This window comes from Vipera ursinii (assembly GCF_947247035.1).
Source record: "Vipera ursinii genome assembly, chromosome: 1".
NCBI lineage: Eukaryota > Metazoa > Chordata > Lepidosauria > Squamata > Viperidae > Vipera > Vipera ursinii.
The window spans coordinates 358,834,877-358,856,772 of NC_139512.1; the positions used below are offsets into that span (position 1 = coordinate 358,834,877).

Genomic DNA, 21,896 nt, shown 5'->3' on the forward strand with positions numbered 1-21,896 from the left:
ATTTCTTTGGCCACATTCCCACCATCCGGCCAGGGTCCAGACTGGAAGCATGCTGGGAAGAGGGGACAGGTGTGGCGGTAAAAAAAATGCCAGCTCCGTGCTTGGTGGGAGGATCCGGCGCCAGCCTGGTGCACGGCAGGGGCTGGGAGAAGCCCCAGACATCCTGACCGGCCACTGACCAAGCCTCCTGGGCTGAAAAACACCCCCCCCAATGACCTACCTTGACTCTTTCCTCCGGCCGCTTGACCGCCTTGTCGCTGAGGAATTTGGTGGGGATAAAGCCAGTGACACCGTTGTCCAGACGGGTTTTCACCCCAATGGCCTGACCGGGACAGGAGCCGCTATCAAAATGGTTCCAGACCTGGACAGAGGGGAGGGGTGGCGTTAGCCCGGCCGCTTAGCCGACCACACAAGTCCCTGTGTGACCTACACAGCAGCTTCTGGAGGGTGGCGAGGGGGACCCGACAGACAACAGATGCTGAGACTCTGGAAAGAGGGCAGAGAAGGCCAGAAGGACGACGGAGGGGCCTGGAGGATAACGCACAGAAAGGACGGTGGCAGGAATTGGGTGGTAGGTCTAGTCTGGTGAAAAGGAAGAAGTGGGGGGGGGGCACGATAGCAGTGTCCCAATATTTGAGGGGCTGCCCCAAAGAAGAGGGTGTCCAATTATTATCCAAAAAGCAGCAGAAGCTATGGATGGACGCTTGTCAAAGAGAGAAGCAACCTGGAATTAAGGAGGAACTTCCTGACAGTGAAGACCATTAACCAGGGGAACAGCTGGCCACCAGACGTTGTGGCTGCTCCATCCCTGGAGGCTTTCAAGAAGAGACTGGACAGCCAATCTGGAATGGTTTAGGGCAGGTTGCTTCTAACTCGGCCCTTTGGCGACTTGTGGACTTCAACTCCCAGAATTCCTCAGCCAGGCACGCGTGCCTGGTTGAGGAATTCTGGGAGCTGAAGTCCACTAGTCCCAAAAGGGCCAAGTTGGAAGACCCCTGTCTTAAAGCATCCTGGCTGAGGAATTCTGGGAGCTGAAGTCCACCAGTCCTAAAAGGGCCAAGTTGGAAGACCCCTGGCTTAAAGCATCCTGGCTGAGGAATTCTGGGAGTTGAAGTCCACTAGTCCTAAAAGGGCCAGGTTGGAAGACCCCTGTCTTAAAGCATCCTGGCTCAGGAATTCTGGGAGTTGAAGTCCAGAAGTCCTAAAAGGGCCAAGTTGGAAGACCCCTGTCTTAAAGCATCCCGGCTGAGGAATTCTGGGAGCTGAAGTCCACAAGTCCTAAAAGGGCCCAGTTGGAAGACCCCTGTCTTAAAGCATCCCGGCTGAGGAATTCTGGGAGCTGAAGTCCACAAGTCATCAAAGGGCCGAGTAGGAAGTCTCCTGGGTTAGGGTCTGCTGCTTGAGCAGGGGGCTGGACTAGAAGACCTCCAAGCTCTCTTTTCCAACTCTGTTATTCCGAATAGGTGTGATGGGGTTCAGGGTGGCTTCAGCTTTCCAGCGACTGAGGAAAGGACAGGCCCCCCAACACACACACACACACACACACACACACCCAGCCGCAAACAGTGTGGGCAGAGGACTGGAGGGCAGCCCTCGGGGTTACCTCGCTCAGCTCCGGGAAGTTATCCTGCTGGCAGAAGGGGCATTGCCAGAGCCCCGTCTCGTCGTTCCGGATAGCCTGGTCGTAGCTTTCTCCTTGCGGCCGCCGATGGGCGATTCCCGTCACGTTGCAGATGATCAGTTTACCTGTGGACAGGTAAAAGCCGGACCTTTAGGGGGTCGGGGGGGTCGAGGGCTCAACTCAGACAAGCAAGAGCGTTGCAGAAAATCTATCTCAGAGCAATGGGGGGCTGGTGAGGCCCTGGCTTCTGCTGGAGCTGGGAGGGTGGCCATATGGGGTGAGGCAGATAAATCGAACAAACCAGGATCCCGTTTTGGGAGGAGACGCCCGGCGGAGGGCCGCCCAAGGCAGGCGTGTTTGGAGACAGACCATCCACACAACCATCCAGCTGAGCTGAGGAACCGACGAAGGCTGAAATATTAATACAGCCAGCCCTCCACTGGTCACACAACTGAGATCCCCCCCCAAATTTCCATTGCTAACCAGGATAACTGGTGCGGTGAGTTTCTCCCCCCCCCCATTTTACAATCTTCCTTGCCGCAGTTCTTAAGTGAATCGCTGCAGCTGTGAAGTGAACCCGGCTTCCCCCACTGACTTTGCCTGTCAGGTGGGCTGCCCAAGGGGGGGGGGGGAGAATCGCCATGACCCCCGGGACGCCACGACCGTCGTTAACTATGAACTGGCTGCCACGTGCCTGAATTTTGATCACGTGGCCGAGGGGATGCTGCAACGGTCGTTAAGTGTGAGAAAGAGTCGTAAGTCATGACCAGCTTAAAGGGAGACCCCGGTTTAACTGATCAAAAGCTTAAAAAAAAAAAATCTTAAAAAAGTTTCGCTGGCTTACAAGTTTCTAATATCCCGAGAATAGAATAGAATATTTTTTTATATTTTTTTAATTTTAATTCCATTTATATCCTGCCCTTCTCCAAAGACTCAGGGCGGCTTACAAGCTTAGCAGTAGCCTTCATTCTATGTATATGCCTGCTTATTAGGGCTTTCACACCACCTCCAATATAGGAAAGAGTAATAACATTGTCACAATTTCCAGTGCCGTCGTAATTTCAAACCGTCACTAAATTAACTCGAGGACTAGCTGTACCCACGTTCTTGATCGCTGGTCACACCTGTTGCTCACCACTGTGATCACCTGAAGATCTCAGGCAGCGTTCCTCAACCTTGCTGGCTTGAAGATGGGTGGACTTCAACTCCCAGAATTCCCCAGCTAGCTGTGCTGGCTGGGGAATTCTGGGAGTTGAAGTCCACCCATCTTCAAGCCAGCAAGGGGTTGAGGAAGGCTGATGTGAAGTTTCCCCACTAGCCTCTAGAGTTGGCAGCCCCTACCGATGTAAAAGGTCTCGGGGGTCTCCTTGGTCAACATGTTGAAGACCTCCTCGGAATTGGGGGAGCGATAGGGGCTCCGCAGGTCCTTGTAGCGGCAACTCAGCTCCGCCCGGATGTCGTACAGGGTGATGTGTTTGTCGCCGTAGCCCTGAAAGGAAACCGGGGTGGTGAGTGTGTCTGGGGAGACCCAGGAAGACTAGAATTAGAATTTATTAAATTTATATGCCGCCCTTCTCTTGGCGCCGGGGGTTCTGCTGACCTGCCTCTCCAGCTCTTCCGCGAAGGCATCCAGGTCCAGATCCTTCAGACGCTCCGGGTTTTCCAGGATCTCCTCCAGGGCCCCGGCTGGGTTCGCATCTTCGGCCGATTCGTCGTACTCCAGAGCATCCACGGCCATCTTCCGCGCCCATTCGTAGGTCTCCGGGTGGACCCTTGAGCCGTCCAGGACCTCGATGTAGGAATCCGTGCTAGGGACATCGGGGGAGGTATTATTTTGTTTTGTGTGGTGGGACGGAATGCAAGCACCCGTGCGTAAAATGCAGAAAAACAGCGTATAAAATGGGTTGTGAAGATAACAACGCAGCCCTCAACGCGAATATTCTTGCTTGACAAGAGATGAAGAAGCAGCTATTGCATACGTTAAACTTGTGTATTGCTATTTAAGAGATAGGGCTAAGGCTGGGAGGAGGAAGATTGTACCTCAAGGCCGACTGAAATTAAAGAGGATAAGAACTTGGTGGAAGGGAAACTGATTCTTTAAATTAATTGGAGAACATGATTAATGACAGAATTAGAAAGGTGGAGAATTGTGTTTTAATATATTGTGCAAGGGGGCGGAGATTTCAGATTCCAGCTTCCTTCGAGCAAGGTGTATTGGGCTAAATAAAGGACTTTGAAGGTAAACAAGGCCTCAGAGTCACTTGAGAAGCCCATACCTTGACAGCACCGGTATTAAATGTGGAAATAAAAGAAATTTTGGTTATTAAATTTAAGATTTTAAGATAGAAAATAAGAATGTTATATTGCACTACTAACTTGTTGATGTCGATGGTAAGAACGTATATAGATAAGAGGTGTGTCCGGAACATCAAACGTTTGAGAGGAATTGTGATAAAGGAGTTGGGGTCATTTAAAATTTGGAAATGATAATTATTAAATGTTAAATTTAAATATTAATATTAATGGCAAAATTTAAAATGAGAAAAATTGATTAGGCCACTGATTGCCTAAAAGATTGAAAGTTAAAGCAACTAAGATATATATAAACTAAAAATTACTGATAAACGTTAGAAAGTTATTTTCCATTTGATTGATAGAACAAGAATTGTATTAGTTTAAATATGAGACAGTAGATATTAAGGGAGAAAGAGAGGGAATGGTGATTGTAATAATTTGAGATTTGTACTAACGATATCTATGTGTAATAGAATTATTGTACTCAGCCACCACATTGCTTTTCAAACATTTAAATGTAGTATTAGAAATTCAATAAAAAATTATAAAAAACAAGAAGAAAGCACCAGTACGGTGAATTCTTTTAAGAAACGCAGAGCACGGATGCCGAATAAAATTATGAATGGAATTAATTTTAATTTAATTTAATTTAATAATATTTCTATACCGCCCTTCTCCCGAAGGACTCAGGGCGGTTCACAGGGCAAGAATAAAATACAAAGATACAAATATTAAAAGATTAAATAATTGCCCGATTTTAAAACAATTAATATGCTACAATTATAAAACCCCAAAGATACAACAATAAAAATACAAGAATAAAAACCCCACCAATCCCCCATCAGGCTAGGCCGGCTTGTGCAAACAGAAACGTCTTCAGATCGCGGCGAAAGGAGTGAAGATCGGGCGCCATACATAATTAAATTATGTATGAGCAGTTACTGGAGTGGATAAGCCCACGGCTGGTATCTAGATTGTTTATCCGTTGGTCAGCTGTGCCCTCGTGATTGTGTACAGCAGGGGTCCCCAACCTCCAGGCCATGGACTGGTACCGGGCCACAGCATGCCAGCAACCGGTCCGCACAAACAAGCAAAGCCCCCTCCGTGGGATGCAGGCAGCACACAAAACCACACACCCTCCAGTCCGCGGGAAAACTTCTCTCTACAGAACCGGTCCCAGGTGCCCAAAAGGCTGGGGACCTCTGGTGTGTAGTGAGTCCTTGACTTAGCCCATTTAGTGACTGCCTGAAGTTACAACAGGACTGGAAGAAGGGACGTGTGACCGTTTCCAGCACCCACCTGTCTCCCAGCGAGGCCGTGTCGATCTTGATGAAGCCGGCGCAGTTGATGAAGACTTTGGGCCCCATGTGGCACATGGTGACCAGCTGAGTCCGGTTCTCCAGCCTGGTGTTGTTCTGCTTCAGGATCTGAAAGAGGAGGCAGGGCGGGGGTCACTCGGAGGCCCGGGAGGAACAGGAGAACGGCGGGGGGTGGAGGGGGTGAAGAGAAGGGTCTGGGGGAGGCAGAGGTCCTCCCAAGCCCCCAGACTCCAGCCCCCTTGGACTCCCACCTGGCCTTTGCCCCCCAGGCTCCCGACCGTTTTCCAGCAGAGGCTTACAGCCATTCATTTAGTGACTGCTCAAACGTTACGACGACCCTGAAAAAGGTGACTTGCAACCAATCCCGGCACTGTTGCTTCCTCATGGTCAGCGGATCAAAACCTGGGCCTCTGGCAACTGTCGTGTGTTGCACTAACTGAACACTTTGGTGATTCACTGAACAACGGGAGGAACGGTTGTAAAATGGAGCAAAATTCATTCGCTGTTTTGGTTAGCAACGGACATTGGTGACTTTTCTCGCCTCTGTTGTTAAGTGAATCACTGCAGTGGCTTAAGTCAGGGATGCAGTTGTTAAGTGAACCCGGCTTGACTTGGCTTGTCAGAAGGCCACAAAAGGGGATCACTCGACCCCTGGGCATTGCGACCGTCATAAATACGAGTCGGCTGCCAGACGTCCGGGTTTTGACCACGCGAGGCTGCAATGGCCCTTTGGAAAATGGCCAGGAGCCATTTGCTTCAGTGGTGTCGTAACTTGGAATGGTCACTAAATGGTCGTTAAGTCGAGGACTGCTTGCAAAAGGGGGAATCTCCCCTCCCGCCTGCGGCAGAGCCCTACCTACCTTCAGCAGGTGAGTCCCCTTGCGGGGCCCGAGGCCGCAAACATACTGCAGGAGGGCCTGGCTGTGGGGGTGGGCGATGGCCCGGTTGACGTCCACGCCCACCTCGTTCACCCGGTTGATGAACTCGCAGTAGAGGGCGTTCAGCAGCTGCTCCTTCTCCACGTGGTCCTGGGGGGGGAGAGGGGGGAGAAGGTTGGCCCTCCTGCCGTGGGGCCAGGCCTCAGGACCCCCCCCCAGCCGAGTCCAAGCAAGGGGAGGGTGGGTGGTCTGATGCCCCCCCAATATACACTTCAGGACTGCAGGTCTTTCAATTGGCCAAGCCCACCCAGACCAGCCCACCCCTCCCCATCTTTTAGAGAGAGGGAGTGAGGCTAGCCAAGGGTGGGCAACCTTGGCTCTTTTATGACTGGTGGACTTCAACTCCCAGAATTCCTGAGCCAGCATGGCTCAGCTTGGAAACCTCTCCCTTTCCCCTCAGCATGGCTGGCTCAGGAATTCTGGGAGTTGAAGTCCATGAATAGTTCCCCCATGCTGGCTCAGGAATTCTGGGAGTTGAAGTCCACCAGTCATAAAAGAGCCACGGTTGCCTGCTCCTGGGCTAGCCAAGCTCCGCGTAGCATCTCAGGACTATTTCTTCAAGACCAGCTCTGGGAGTTTCCCACCCGCTGACTCTGTTCCCAATTGTTTCTTTTTTTTCTGACCGGCCTCGGACCCTCACAGCCCTGCCATTTTTCAGGCCCAAGAGCCAGTTTGGCCTAGTGGACACGACGCCGGGCTGGAGGCGAAGAGTTCGAGTCTCCCCCTTACCCACGTAAGCCAGCTTGGCGAGTTCTAGCCCTCCCGGTTTGGCTGGGTGAGTTTGGGCCAACCACAAGGAGGCGGTGACATCTAGTCCCGCCTTAGGCCTGAAAGCCTGTCGGGTAACTTTGAGCTCTCTCGGCCCAGCCCACCTCACAGGGCTGTTGTTGTTGTGGGTAAAATAGGAGGAGGAAGTGGCTTGTAAAGACAACAGAGGGAGGGCACGATGAAACAAACGACCCAGCTTGCCGTCTTCCAGCACGAAGGCTCCCCTTGGGCTTACCTGCATGGGGTGCAGCTTCAGGCAGAGAATGTCCTCGTCCAGGCTGCAGACCTGGGCAAACTCGACCAGCGGGTCCTGGATGCGTCGCGCGAGGGAGACAGCCTGGCGCAAGACCGGTGGGTAGTCCCGGAACTCGGCCTGTGGGAGAGTCAACCGGTCGGTTCTGGTTCGTGGGAACCCCCTTCTCTGCCCCTCCTCGTCCTCTTCTCCCCTTGCAAGGCATCCTCACGTGCACCAGGCCCACAGACACTCTTCCCCCAGGTCTTCCCTTCTTTGAACCCATCCCGTCGTGACTTTCGGGATCTGATTAACTCCACCCGGCCACCACTCCTGGGCCTCTCCTTCCACCGTCTCCCTCCCTTGCGTTGTGTTGCAGTGTAACCCCAATTTGTTTCCTAGGGCAAAAATTTCCGTTGCTAAGCGAGACAGTTGTTAAGCGAGCTTTGTCTCATTTTGTGACCCTTCTTGCCACAGTTGTTAAGCGAATCCCTGCAATCGAAAAAGCCAGCATGGTGCTGGGCTGCATTAACAAGAGGGAGAGACTCAAGATCACGTGAAGGGTTAGTACCGCTTTACAACACTTGGAATACGGCGTCCAGTTTTGGTCACCACGTTGTAAAAAAAGACGTTGAGACTCTGGAAAGAGTGCAGAGAAGAGCAACGAAGAGGATCAGGGACTGGAGGCTAAAACATATGAAGAACCGTTGCAAGAATTGGGGGTATGTCTAGTTTAATGGAGAGAAAGACTTGGGGGGACATGATAGCAGTGTTCCAGTATCTGAGGGACTGCCCCAAAGAAGAGGCAGTCAAGCTCTTCTCCAAAGCGCCTGAAGGCAGGACAAGAAGCAATGGATGGAAACTAATCCAGGAGAGAAGCAACCTAGAACTAAGGAGAAACTTCCTGACAGTGAGGACAATTGATCAGTGGAACAACCTGCCTCCAGAAGTGGTGAGTTTTGAGTTTTTAAGGAGACTGGACAGCCATTTGCCTGAAATGGTATAAGGCCAGGGGTAGGCAACCTTGGCTCTTTTATGACTCGTGGACTTCAACTTCAATTCTGGGAGTTGAAGTCCACGAGTCATAAAAGAGCCAAGGTTGCCTATCTCTGGTCTAGGGATTCCTGCCTGAGCAGGGGGTTGGACTAGATGACCTCCAAGGTCCCTTCCATCATCACCATCACCATTATTGATTATGATCACACAGTCAGCCAGATGTTCAGACTGGATTTGGCGTTTTTGTCTGCCTATCGAGTCCTTCCCAAGGACCTGGGATAGGCAGATGTGGATGTTTGATGGTATTACGGATCTCGTTGCAGGATTGAAGCAGTTCCTAGTAAGGCCGCCTTATTATTATTATTATTATTATTATTATTATTATTATTATTATTATTATTATTATTAAATTATTATTATTTATTCTATTTCAATCTTGCAGTTTATATTTTACATTTTAAAGCCGTAGAGCGTGCCTTACTTTGATGGTGGTGAATAAACAAAGAAAACAAAAGGAGCCAGAAGGCCCCCCCCTCCGCCCCCGGTTCCAGGGTTACCTCCGATTTCTTGCTGTTCATGTAAAGGGTGGCCAGTTCGTTGTCCACCAGCTCCACGCCGATGGAGGAGAGCTGCTGGCCCTGTTCCAGCTCGTGGACAATCCGCTTCACGTCCTCCAGCAGCATCTGCGCATCCCTGGGGGAAACAGGTGGGGGGGGGAAGAGCTGAGGGCCCCCTCCAGGCAGAGGCTCCTCTCTGCGGGGCAGGTTCCCCTCTCCTTGGTGTGTGTGTGTGTGTGTGTGGGTGTGTGTGTGTGTGTGTGTGTGAACTGAGGAGCCAAGAATTCCTTGTCAAAGAAAGCGGGAACCCAACTTATTTTAACCTGCCTTTTAGGGAACCGCTCAGAATTGTTGCGCTAACCCGCTTAGGCAATCAAACGCTCACACAGGTAGTCCTCGACATACAACCACAATTTGCGAAGTGACCTTTGCCCCGTTTTACGACCTTTCTGGCCACAGCGGTTACGTTAGTGACACGGTTGTTCAGTGAATCTGGCCTCCCCCACTGACTTTGCTTGTGGGACGGTCGCCAAAGGGGGGACACGGCGACCGTCATAAATAGGAGTCGTCATAAAACTCCTCTAGGACTGGGGGATGCAGCCGTAAACCTGGCTGTGGTTGCCAAGTGTCCACGGTTCAGCCACATGACTGTGGTGTGTGTTTGTGTGTGAAAAAGAGGAGGGGGAGGGAGGGAGGCAAAGGGGGAGAGGGAGGGAGAAGGGGAGGGGGAAAGAGGGAGGAAGGGAGAGAAAGAGGGGGAGGGAGGGAAAGATGGAGGGAGAGGGAGGGAGGGAGGGAAAGAGAGGGAGGGAGAAGGGGAGGGAGAGAAAGATGGAGGGAGAGAGGGAAGGAGAAAGAGAGAGAGAGAGAGAAGGGAAAGCTCTGAATCTGGGTCATAAGGAGCCCTAAGTTAGGTCCATCATAAGCAACTGGTCACTAAGGTCCTGGCCGTAAGTGGGGGACTTCCTGTTTCACCCCTCCCTAAATTATCAAAAGACAAGAGATGGCAAATTCTTTTTTTTTTTAAAAAAAACACACCTTACGTCTACCAAGGGGAAGCATATAAACCAGGGCTGTCGCGTCGCCCTCAGGCCAGGCCCTCCCCAGCTCCTCAAAGGCCAAAAATGTTGCGCCACGTCACGAGGCGTCACGTGGCGCGACCGGGTTTGACCCCCGTGGCACAAAGGATGAGCGAGGGAGGGGCCTCTGGCTGTCAGCCCCTCCGGGAAAGAAGCCGGCCAGGGGAACAGGGGGGGTCTCCGCGGACCTTCCCCAGGTGGGGCTGGCTAATCCGAAAAGGGGGCAGGGCAAAGCGTCTCCCGGAAGGGAAGGAGAGGGAGGGGGGGTGTCTTCTGAAAGAGCCCAAATGAGAGGGATTTGAACTCGGGGCGTGGCTGGGGGAGGGCCCCCCCCGGAACTCACCTGTTTTCTCCCCCAATGGTGACCACGTGGGGTTTCTTCCCCAGCAGGAACTTCTTCAGGGTCTCCGTATCCTGCGCCTGCCTCGGACAAAAGGGGAGGAAAAAAACGAAACAAACCAGGTTACGGTAAAAGGGGAGGGGCCCCCCCAGCTCTTGCCACCCTCCCCACGGCGGACGTTTGGCGGAGGAGGTCCAGCTGAATAGAGACCCACAACGGAGGCCAAAGTTTCTGTCGCCCAGCGAGGGAGTCAAGTCACTTTCGCTCCATTTTAATGACCATTTTCGCCCCAGCCGTTAACCGAATCACCGCGGTGGTTCACTTTAGTACCACGGTTAAGTGAACCTGGCTTGCAAAAAGGGGACCGTCATAAGAATGAGTCAGTTTCCGAGGGTCCGAATGTTGTTCCCGTGACCCTGAGGAGGCTGCAACGGTCGTTAAGCGTGCAAAACGGTCGTAAGAGTGCTGTTGTAACTGGAAACGGCCGCTAAACAAATGGCTGTAAGTGGAGGATTCTCTGTAAAACAGGGGCCTTCCGACTTGGCCCTTGGATGACTCGTGGACTTCAACTCCCAGAATTCCTCAGCCAGGCACGCATGCATAGCTGGCTGAGGAATTCTGGGAGTTGAAGTCCACGAGTCCTCCAAGGGCCAAGTCGGAAGGCCCCTGCTGTAAAACAAGACACCCCCTTTGGGGCACGGCTGACTCTCGTCCTTCGTTTCTGTCGTGCGAAGCGTGCAAACCTATCTCCGCTCTGGCCGGGCTTTCCCGCAGGGTTCGCACCAGGAAGAGCAGCCCATAATTCCCGGGGGAGTCCCAGGGGGCCAGAGCAGAATGTCTGGTTGAGTTAGTGGGCACAATATGGCGTGGCCAGGATGGGTATTTCCTGGGTGCTGGCAGGTCACAATCCGCCTGGCATCAGACATTTGTGCGGCGTTACTCAAGCGTGGCGACTTTTAAGACGAGTGGACCTCAACCCCCAGAATGCCCCTAGTCAGCACGCTGAGTTACATTCATCTTAAATCATACTGGCTGGGGGATTCTGGGAGCTGAAGCCCCCCTCCATATTAAAGCATGGCTGGCTGGGGAATTCTGGGAGAGGAGGTCCACCCATCTTCAAGGATGCTGTCTGAGAAACTCCGGGAATTAAAGTCTGCCCAATATTAAAAGCATGGCTGGCTGGGGAATTCTGGGAATTGGAAGTTTACCCCTCTTAAAGCACGGCTGGCTGGGGGATTCTGGGAATGGAAGTCCGCCCGTATTAAAACATGGCTGGCTGGGGGATTCTGGGAACGGAAGCCCATCCCTCTTGAAGCACGGCTGGCTGGGGAAATCTGGGACTTGAAGTCCGCCCATATTAAAGCAGGCTGGCTGGGGGATTCTGGGAGTGGAAGTCTATCGCTCTTGAAGCATGGCTGTCTGGGGAATTCTGGGAGCGGAAGCCCACCCCTCTCAAAGTGGGCAGGCCTGGCCCCCCCCTGTTCCAAGCCCAGGCGGCCCCTCCCCCTGCCCGGCTCACCTTCTTCTCCCTGTCTTCCTCCCGCCAGGCGTTCCTCCGCTTGGTGAAATGGGGCAGGCGCAGGAAATCCGTGACTTCTCCGTCCCCGTTGAGCAGGGCGCAAAAGACCGGGTGGTTCCTGCAAAAGGGGCAGAGGTTTCAGCCTGGGGCAGAGCCAGGGGGGGGCGGGGGGGGGAAGCGCTAAGCCCGAGTCTCTATCCCATCACTCCCTCCCCCCGGTGCCCACAATACCTGGCGGAGGAGAAGGCGATGCCCAGGACCCGGATGCCCTTCCCTTGGCTCTCGTCCAGGAAGTCCTCCTCTTCCTCCACTTGCTGGTCGGGGCGATAGGAGGCCACCTTCAGCCAGTTGTAGAGCTTCCGGCTGCAGGCCTGCTCGGAGGAATGGGGTGGGGGGGTGGGTTAGCGAGGGGGCTGGATTTATTTATTTACTTATTAAAACCTGCCGGGAGCCCTGGGCCACAAGTAAGCCCAACCTTTTTAAGGGAGAGATACGTTAGGTGAGTTCTGCTCCATTTTACGACGGTTGTTAAGTGAATTGCTGCAGTTGTTAATTTAGTCACACAGTCGTTAAGTGAATACGGCTTCCCCACGGATTTATGCTTGTCAGGAGGCCACCAAAAGGGGTCGCAAGACCCCAGACCAGGGGTAGGTGACTTCGGCTCTTTTATGACTCACAGACTTCAACTCCCAGAGTTCCTGAGTCAGCGTAGCTGACTCAGGAATTCTGGGAGTTATTATTATTTATTATTATTATTTATTATATTTTTATACCGCCCTTCTCCCGAAGGACTCAGGGCGGTGTACAGGGCAATAAATACAAAAACAAGATACAAAAGTTAGAAGCGATTAAATAAATGCCCAAGGTTAAAACAATAATTAAGATGTATTTAAAACCCCAACCCTAACCGTGAGTCATAAAAGAGCCGAGGTCGCCTACCCCTGCCCCAGACGCTGCGACCCGCTGCAACCTTCTGACCAGCAGGCTCAATGGGGAAAGCCGCATTCCCTGGACCACCGTGCTCCTAACCGAACAACTGCAGCGATTTGCTTAGGGACTGTGGCGAGGAAGGTCGTAAAACAGAGCAAAGCCCGCTTAACAAAGGTCTCACTCAGCAACAGAAATTTGGGGGGGGGGGGCTCAATTGTCAAGATAATCAGCCTGCATTAAATGCACAGGTGCAGGTTGACTCACAACCGCATTTTAGCCCAGCACTTCCGTCGCAAAGTGAGACGCTGGTCAAGCGAGTTTTGTCCCATTTTACATCTTCCTTGACGCTGTTCTTGTGCGGGTTGTTGCCATTGTTACGGCTGTTAAGCAGGTCCCCCACTGATTTATGCTTGTCAGGAGGTCCCCAAAAGGGGACCGTGTGACCCCGGGACGCGGCAGCCGTCGTAAATAGAAGCGAGCTGCCGAGGGTCCGAGTTCCGATCACGGGATCGCGGGGAGGCTTCAATGGGAAGTGTGGAAAACGCTCACGAGTCACTTCTTCCCGGTGCCGGGGTAATTTTGAATGGTCACTAAGCTGAACCGCTATAAGTCAAGGACCCGGCCCCCATCTCGAGGGGCTGGCTGCATCCCACCTAGGCCAGGTCAAGCGCCCCCCCTGCCCCCTGGGTCCCCCCCCCACCTTCATGACGCACTCCTTGGCCTCCAGCAGCAGCCTGTTCATCAGCTCCTTGGCCATCTGCGGGTAGAGGAAGTGGCGCAGGGCGCGCTCGATGGCCAGGGTGCGCTGGCGGTTCCACTCCTGCACCTGGTGGCTGAACTCGTCGCGGTAGTAGAAGGCCTTGATCTCCTCAAAGTAGGTCTGGTCACTGCCGTAGCTGGAAGGCAGGGACGGAGGGGGCGGGGAGGGTCAGGCCGAGGGAGGGTGGCCCGGTGAGGGCAGGAGGAGGGAGGCGAGGAGGAGGATGGAGGACTCACCCCTCCACGCCCTTCATGTCCACGGAGATGTCGATGGTCAGCAGGCTCTCCTCCTTGGCCAGGAAGATCTTCAGGAACTGCTCGTCCCGCAGCTCCTTGACCGGCTTGTTTTTCAGGTACTTGAAGGAGTAGGCGTAATGGGCCTCATCCACGTCCTGCGGAGAGAGAGGGAAGAAGGCCTTGTAGCTCTGGCCAGGGCACCGGCGGGGCTCTATACACCCCCCAACAGCTGTGGGTCCCAGATGCAGGAGGGCCCCCAAGCCAGCAACCCCCGGTCAGGGGCAGCCACCAAACAGGCCACGGGCTTCGTCGTTCTGGTAACTTAGATAAAGGGAAGCAAGTAAGCTGAGGACGGCCTGTATCCTGCACGCCCGCAGCTTCTCCACGTTCGAGATTCCCGTTTCACTCCCTGCCTCTCCAAATCAAGACCAAAGCCTGGGCTGGCTGGGGGGGGGGCTCTTTGGGGAGGCCCCCAGGAGGGAAGGCGGCCGGAGGGCCTCAGCGCCGACCCCCAGCTGTACCTTCTTGCCCTTCTTGGTGGGGGCGACGTTGATCTTGGCCCGTTCCTGGAAGGTCTGTCGCAGCACCTGCCGGACCAGGGGCTCGCGGGCGATCTGCAGGGCCACCATGTAGCAGGCCCCTTCCAGCACGGCCTCGGGGCTGGGGAACTGGCTGCAAAGGGGAGGGGGGTTGTGAGTACGTGCCACAGGACCCTCCGCGGCAATCCCCTTCCTGGTTTTTTTATTTACAATCTACTCTTCTGCTCCCCGACCGCTGAAAAGAGCTCCAGTGCCGCAGGGGAAAAACAGGAAGGAGAAAGAGCGTGGATTATTAGCCTGAAGGGTGCAGCAGCGTCCAGCCTTCTTGTTCAAAGAGGCAGCTGGCGGGAAAGGAATCAGATCAGCGGTTCTTAATCCTGAGGGCTTTAAGAGGGGTGGGCTTCAAGCAAACAGAGGGAGGGAGGGAGGGAGAGAAGGAAGGAGAGGGAGGGAGGGAGGAAGGAAAGGAGGGGAGGAGGAGAAATACTAATGTGTAGAAAATACACATAAATTGACTGTTAATTGTCCTATTGGGGATAAGGAGCAGGAAAAGGAGGAAGGAAGGAAGGAAGGAAGGAAGGAAGGAAGGAAGGAAGGAAGGAAGGAAGGAAGGAAGGAAGGAAGGAAGGAAGGAGAAATACTAATGTGTAGAAGATACACATAAATTGACTGCTAACTCTCCTATCAAATCAAATTCAAGATTCAAGGTGCTGGTTATCACCTATAAAGCCCTACATGGCCTGGGTCCGGGTTATTTGAGGGAACACCTGCTGCCGGCATCAAATGCCCTTCGCCCAGTGCGCTCCCACAGGGAGGGTCTGCTCAGGGTTCCGCCGGTGAGAGATTGCCGGCGGGTGACACCCAGGGATAGGGCCTTCTCGGTGGGAGCGCCTGCCCTCTGGAACCAGCTGCCGGTAGAGCTGAGGACTGCTCCCGACCTCCGATCATTCCGCCGGGGCCTGAAGACCTGGCTCTTTGAGCTCTCGGGCCCAGGCTGAGGAGAAAATTTTAACTGGGGTTTTAATCTACAGGGTGAATTTAATGCTTTTTTAATTGGTTTTAACTTTTGTATGTTTCGATTTTAATTCCCTGTAAACCGCCCTGAGTCCTCAGGGAAAGGGCGGTATACAAATGCAAATATTAAATTAAATTAAATTCAGAATAACCCTTAAGAGGTTGGCTGAAATGGGCAGAAAAAACCAGGCAGAGAGGAGGGGGCTTTGCTTTCAGAAGGGGGGGGATCCGGTCCCAGAGGCGAAGGAAACCCCATCCCCCGTTACTGGCAACCCAGCCGAAGCGCTCAGGCCCGGCCAGACGCCCTCACCTCCGTGGGCCAGGCTCCAAAGCCAAGGCAGCACAAACCAGTCAAGAGCCCCACAAACCTCCCTAAAGCGGAGCGGAGAAGGGCTGCCTTGGCGCTGCCGGAAGGAGGGCAGAGGAAGGGAGCCCCCTTGCCCCACGGCCCTTGGGGAGGAGGACCCCCCCCTCACCTGCAGACGTAGTCCTTGGCCAGCTCCAGGGGTTCTGCAGGAAACTGCTCGGTCTCGTGGCGCTGGTAGCTGTCCCGCAGGTTCTCCCCAAACTGCTCGGGGGTCAGCCCAAACTTCTTGGCCAGGCCGTCTGGAGGAGACACACACACAAACACAAACACACACACACACACGGCGTCCATAAATACATAAAGGACACAGGGATTCACTGCGCAAACGGCGGAATGCGTCGCAACACTGTGCAGAAGCACAAACGCCGAGGCAGACGCAAACCTGCACACCTCTAAGTTCAGCCTAAGCATGCGCTACAGGCAGCCCTCAACTTATGACCACGAGGGAGCCCAACATTTCTGCTGCTAAGCGAGGCGGCTCTTAAGCGAATTCTGCCCCGTTTTACGGCTTTTCTGGCCGCCGCCGTGAAGGGAATCACTGCGGCTATTGAGTTAGCAACCTGGTTGTTAAGTGAAATGAAATCTGACTTCCCCATTGACTTTCCTTAGGTCACAAAAGGATCACGTGACACACACACCCACACACACCAGGACACGGCAACGGTCCTAAGTACCCGCCATTGGCCAAGCCTCTGAATGACTACAGGGATGGTGCAACGGTCATTAAGTGTGAAAAAGGGTTGTCACTTTTTCCAGTGCCGTCGTAACTTTGAACGGTCACTAAGTGAAGGGTTATAAGCTGAGGCCTGTATTTACTGACCTCCTTTGACACACACACACCCCCCCCCGGCGACTGAAAGTGCCTGCTGGCTCCCCCCACTTCCCATCAACGCCCTGCAGGGCTCCGGGGGGGGGGGGGGAGGGAAGGAGAGGGGGGAGGCATGAGGGGCCTGGGAGGTCCCCTTACCTAGACCGGCCGCCTGGCAGATGGTGTACATGTCCCGGCGGGAAGCCTGCTTGAGCTCCGGCCCCTTCGGCTCTTCATCCTCTCCATCCTCTCCCTCGCCTGGAAGGAGAAACAGGCCGGTCACATTCCAGCTGGGAAATGCCAAGAATGCCAGGGGAACCTATCAGCACTCTATGGTAAGGCTTCCTGGGAGACAGGAAGTCAGCAGAAGAGGGACAGAGAGAGAGAGAGAGCGCCCCAGGCAAGCCGAAGGGCAGAGGGAGGACCTCCCCCTTTGGGCCACCCACCCACCCACCCACTCTATGTCCATCAAACCTCTTTCTCTTCATCTCTCTCTCTCTCTCTCTCCTCTCTATCTAATCTCTCTCTCTCTCTCTCTCTCTCTCTCTACCCTGGTTCTCTTATGTCTCTATGTCTATCATCCATCCATCCATCCTCTATCTATGCTCTCTCTCTCTCTCTCTCTCTTGTGTCTACCTCCATGTCCGTCCGTCCGTCCACCTCCCTCTATCAATGAAAATTCTCAAGGCAGCCAGCTAGGGTTGTCATGGCAACCGAACATCTTTTCTTTTTTGGTTCGAAACAGTTCCGTTTCTTCATCCAAGTGGCTTCTCGAGGGGAACCCACAAACCCACCCTGGAGGACATCTATGAGGTCCCCCTAACCAAACATGTTCCAACTTGGATAAGCAGGAGTACATTTCAAACCAAAAAAATAAAAGATGCCCAGATGTCAACTTCTATCAATCAATCAATCACCTATTTTATCTACTTACCTGCCTGTTGTCCATCTATCCATCCGTTATCCATTCATCATCCCTCTCTCTCTCTCTCTCTCTCTCTTATCTATCCATCCATCCATCATCTGTCTGTCTATCTATCTAACTTTGGGGCCACCCATCTCCCTCACGCAGGGTGGGGGACAATAAAACGAAAGCACACACGCTACGGAGGTTGAATTTCAGAAAGAGGCAACGTAGGTCAGGAGGCGAAGGTGGGGGGCTCTACGAGCAGCGCTAACCCACCCCACAGAGGGAGGCCTGCTCCTCTGCACCCCCTAAGCAAGGCCGGGGCTGAGCCAGGGCTGAAGAGGGCAGTGGGAGAGGGTTCCACAGGCTGGGGGCCACAGCAGGGAAGGCACCCTCCCGGGGCCCTGCCAGTCAGAATTAAACTTTTAACTGACAGGACCTGCAGCATACCCCACCCCCCCCAGCCCTGTTTGGGTGGGGGGGTGGGGGGGCTGATGTAAAGGGAGACAGAAACAGCTCCCTCCCTCCGGGCCATTGGCCTTCCCACAGCCCCGACCCTGTCTGCCTTCAGCCCAGGAGCATGGAACAGGAGTCCTCCTCGTGCACAACCTGGCTCCCCCAGCAGGCAGGCAGGCCGGCCGGCCCCGCAGCTGTGCCGGGGGCAAAGGCCCCTTAGAAGCCCGGAAGGCGGGCAGGAGCAGCGCCGCACCTTCCTCCTCCGCGCCATCCTCCCGCAGCCGCTTGTGTTTCTTGCGGCTGGCCTTGGCCGCGTTCTGCATTTTGGGGATGTCTCGGCCGTAGTAGAGCAGGAAATGGTTGTAGACGTCCTTCAGCTCGTCCATCGACTGCACGTCCTTCAGCCTGCAAAGAGAGCACCTTCCAGGAGGGAGGAACGGGGGGGGAGGCACCCCAAAAGGAGGCTGCCCGGAGCCCGTCAGCCAAGAGGTTGTGCCCAGGAGGGGGAAAAGTTAGGGGTCCTCGGTGCTCTCTGCGAGCCTGGTGGTTTTCTTGCGAACGTTTTATCACCCAAGCTAGGGATCGTCACCACTAGCGCTGACGACGTTCCCTAGTCAGGTCATGAAATGTCTGCAAGAATGCCCCCCCCAGCTCAGAGAGCACCCAGGACCCCACAGTCCTCCTCCTCCTCTGCATTTCCCCCCACTTCTAGCCCTGACGACGTTCCCTAGTTGGGTCATGAAACGTCTAAAGAAAGCCACCAAGCTCAGAGAGCACCAAAGACCCTACAGTCCTCCTCCTCCTCCTCTCTGCAACCCCCCCTCCCTCTAGCACTGATGATATTCCCTAGTTTGGTAATGAAACATCTGCAAGCTCAGAGGGGACCAAGGGTCCCACAGTCCTCCTCCTCCGTGCAACCCCCCCTCCCTCTAGCCCTGATGAGGTTCCCTAGTCGGGTCATGAAACGTCTGCAAGAAAACCACCCAAAGGCCCCCATCTCATCCGTGAGCTGCCAATATTCTCCTTCCCTGGTGGGAAAGGGACGCTGGGAGGGGCCTGGCTGTCCTCCGAGCGGCCAGGCCAGAGGGAGGGGGGGGTACCTCTCCATATCGGTGGTGTCCAGGGCCCGGATGCCCTCAGCCAGGGGTTTGTCCGGGTCGGCAGAGATCTGCTCGTACTGGTAGGCCTGCATCTTCTCGAAGAGGCGGGTCAGGTTCTGCTTACGGATCTTCAGCTGGGTCCACTGGAGGAAGAGAGCAGAGGACCCGGCTTTGACTGGGGCCTTTGTGCTCCCCTCCCCAACCGCCGAAGGGAGCCGCCAGCACCCAGGGCACCAGGACAGCCTCCAAATCCTGGGGTTCTTGCCACTGAACCAGGCTGCCTTGCCATGGGGCAGCAGGCGAACACTTCCCTGGGTAGAGTGGGGGTGTCCAACCTTGGCCCCTTGAAGACCTGTGGACTTCAACTCCCAGAATTCCTCAGCCAGGTCTCCAAGCTTGGCCCCTGTAAGACTTGTGGACTCCAACTCCCAGAATTCCCCAGCCAGCCCTGCTGGCTGGGGAATTCTGGGAGTTGAAGTCCACAGGTCTTCAAGGGGCCAAGGCTGGGACTCAAGGCTCACGCATGCTGAGCTGAGCTCCTCAACCTTGCCAATTGGAAGGTGTGCACGCTCCCAGGCTGGCTAGGGAATTCTGGGAGTTGAAGTCCGTACACCCTTCAAGAAGCAAGAGGCCGTGGGGAAGACCCAGGGGTTTATCCTCTTTCCTGCTCTACTCGGCAATCCAGCATGGAAGGCCTGCAGCGTAAGGCGAAAGCCCAAAGAATTCCAGTCTATTCTACAAACGAGAATTGGACAAACTATAGCTTAATAAAGATACAAGAATGAGCTTAACGTCCCTGATAATCACAATGAGGTGGTCACTGACCTCGAGCCAGACATCCTAGAATGTGAAGTGAAGTGGGCCTTAGAAAAGCTGAGCAACAACAAAGCTAGTGGAGGTGACAGTATTCCAGCTGAGCTATTCAAAATCTTAAAAGACGATGCAATAAAAGTGCTACACTCAATTTGCCAGCAAATTTGAAAAACTCAGCAGTGGCCACAGGATTGGAAAAGATCAGTTTACATTCCAATTCCAAAGAAAGGCAGTGCCAAAGAATGTTCAAACTATCGCACCATTGCACTCATTTCACATGCTAGTAAAGTTATGCTTAAAATCCTACAAGCTAGACTCCAGCAGTATCTGGATCGAGAACTAGCAGAAGTACAGGCAGGATTTCGAAGAGGCAGAGGAACTAGAGATCAAATTGCCAACATACGCTGGATCATGGAGAAAGCTAGAGAGTTCCAGAAAAACATCTACTTCTGCTTCATTGACTATGCTAAAGCCTTTTTGATTGTGTGGATCATAACAAACTCTGGCAAGTCCTTAAAGAGATGGGCATACCAGATCATCTTATTTGTCTCTTGAGAAACCTATATGCGGGCCAAGAAGCAACAGTGAGAACTGGACACGGAACCACTGATTGGTTCAAAATTGGGAAAGGAGTCCGGCAAGGCTGTATACTGTCGCCTTGCCTATTTAACTTATATGCAGAGCACATCATGAGAAAGGCAGGGCTAGATGAATCAAAAGTTGGAATTAAGATTGTCGGGAGAAATATCAACAACCTAAGATATGCAGATGATACCACTTTAATGACAGAAAGTGAAGAGGAACTAAAAAGCCTCTTGTTGCGAGTGAAGGAGAGTGCAAAAGTTGGGTTGAAACTAAACATTAAGAAAACCAAGATCATGGCATCCGGCCCTCTCAATTCCTGGCAAATAGATGGGGAAGAAATGGAGGTAGTGACAGATTTTATTTTCCTGGGCTCCAAGATCACTGCAGATGGGGACTGCAGCCAAGAAATTAAAAGACGCTTGCTCCTCGGGAGGAAAGCCATGGCAAATCTAGACAGCACACTAAAAAGCAGAGACATCACTCTGTCAACAAAAGTGCGTATAGTCAAGGCTATGGTCTTCCCAGTTGCAATGTATGGCTGTGAAAGTTGGACCATAAGAAAGGCTGAGCGCCAAAGAATTGAGGCCTTTGAACTCTGGTGCTGGAGAAGACTCCTGCGAGTCCCTTGGACTGCAAGGCGATCAAACCGGTCAGTCCTAGAGGAGATCAACCCTGACTGCTCTTTAGAAGGCCAGATCCTGAAGCTAAAACTCAAATACTTTGGCCATCTAATGAGAAGGAAGGACTCACTGGAGAAGAGCCTCATGCTGGGAAAGATTGAGGGCAATAGAAGAAGGGGACGACAGAGAAGGAGGTGGCTGGATGGAGTCACTGAAGCAGGAGGCGTGAGCTTAAATGGACTCCAGAAGATGGTAGAGGACAGGAAGGCCTGGAGGAACGTTGTCCATGGGGTAGTGATGGGTCGGACACGACTTCGCAACTAACAACAACAAGTCACGGGAAGCACTGGAGTTTCAGGATGAGGGCTACCCTTACGATAATTTATTGATTTATCATTTAGTTAGTTCAGGGGTCAGCAACCTGAAACAGTGAAAGAGCCACTCGGAACCGGTTCCCTCACAAAAGGAAAAACTGGGAGCCGCAAAAAATGTGTGTGCATGTGCGTACATGCACGCATGCACAGAACAGGGTTTGACTGAAGAGTGGAGCCAAGGCGAGATATGCACCTACCCTGCATATTTGAATTGATTGGTTGAACTTTTTCAGTCCCACCCTCTTTTTTTGGGACTGCACATGGCAGAGGACTGGGAGCTGCAGGAGACGGCTAAAAGAGCCGCATGCGGCTTTGGAGCCGCGGGTTGCAGACCTGTGAGTTAGTTTGATCACCTCCAGAAGCTGTGAATGCTCCAACACCGGAGGTTTTTAAGAAGAGACTGGAGAGCCACTTGTCTGAAGTGGTGCAGGGTTTCCTGCCTGAGCAGGGGGTTGGACTAGATGACCTCCAAGCTCCCTTCCATTACTGTTATTATGTTGTTGTTGTTTTGTTATTTACAACAGCACTTAAAAAGGTGACATGACTGTTTCCTCCTTACGTCCACTGTGGTAGCCCCGTGGTCCTGTGATCAAAATTTAGGTGCTTGGCGACTGACTTGCATTTATGACGGTCGCAGTGCGTCCCAGGGTCAGGTGCTCCCCCTCTGCGACCTTCTGGCAAGCGAAGTCACGTTCAACAACTGTGCTGCTGACTCAACCACTG

The 21,896-nt window shown here is 53.3% G+C and overlaps 1 protein-coding gene across 1 annotated transcript in view; it reads right to left on the reverse strand.

Moving 5' to 3' along the window:
• Window positions 1-21,896, reverse strand: part of SUPT6H (SPT6 homolog, histone chaperone and transcription elongation factor) — a 53,856-nt gene that overhangs the window by 11,795 nt on the left and 20,165 nt on the right. The window contains exons 11-28 of the mRNA XM_083349579.1: window positions 18,782-18,924; window positions 17,935-18,086; window positions 16,478-16,576; window positions 15,620-15,749; window positions 14,112-14,262; window positions 13,591-13,745; window positions 13,295-13,490; window positions 11,896-12,035; window positions 11,665-11,782; window positions 10,149-10,225; window positions 8,727-8,862; window positions 7,177-7,314; window positions 6,096-6,263; window positions 5,216-5,343; window positions 3,222-3,429; window positions 2,963-3,110; window positions 1,604-1,746; window positions 221-361 (exon numbers count right to left, since the gene is read on the reverse strand). Of these exons, the coding sequence (XP_083205705.1) occupies window positions 221-361; window positions 1,604-1,746; window positions 2,963-3,110; window positions 3,222-3,429; window positions 5,216-5,343; window positions 6,096-6,263; window positions 7,177-7,314; window positions 8,727-8,862; window positions 10,149-10,225; window positions 11,665-11,782; window positions 11,896-12,035; window positions 13,295-13,490; window positions 13,591-13,745; window positions 14,112-14,262; window positions 15,620-15,749; window positions 16,478-16,576; window positions 17,935-18,086; window positions 18,782-18,924 (2,571 nt within the window). The remainder of the gene's footprint in view (window positions 1-220; window positions 362-1,603; window positions 1,747-2,962; window positions 3,111-3,221; window positions 3,430-5,215; window positions 5,344-6,095; window positions 6,264-7,176; window positions 7,315-8,726; window positions 8,863-10,148; window positions 10,226-11,664; window positions 11,783-11,895; window positions 12,036-13,294; window positions 13,491-13,590; window positions 13,746-14,111; window positions 14,263-15,619; window positions 15,750-16,477; window positions 16,577-17,934; window positions 18,087-18,781; window positions 18,925-21,896) is intronic.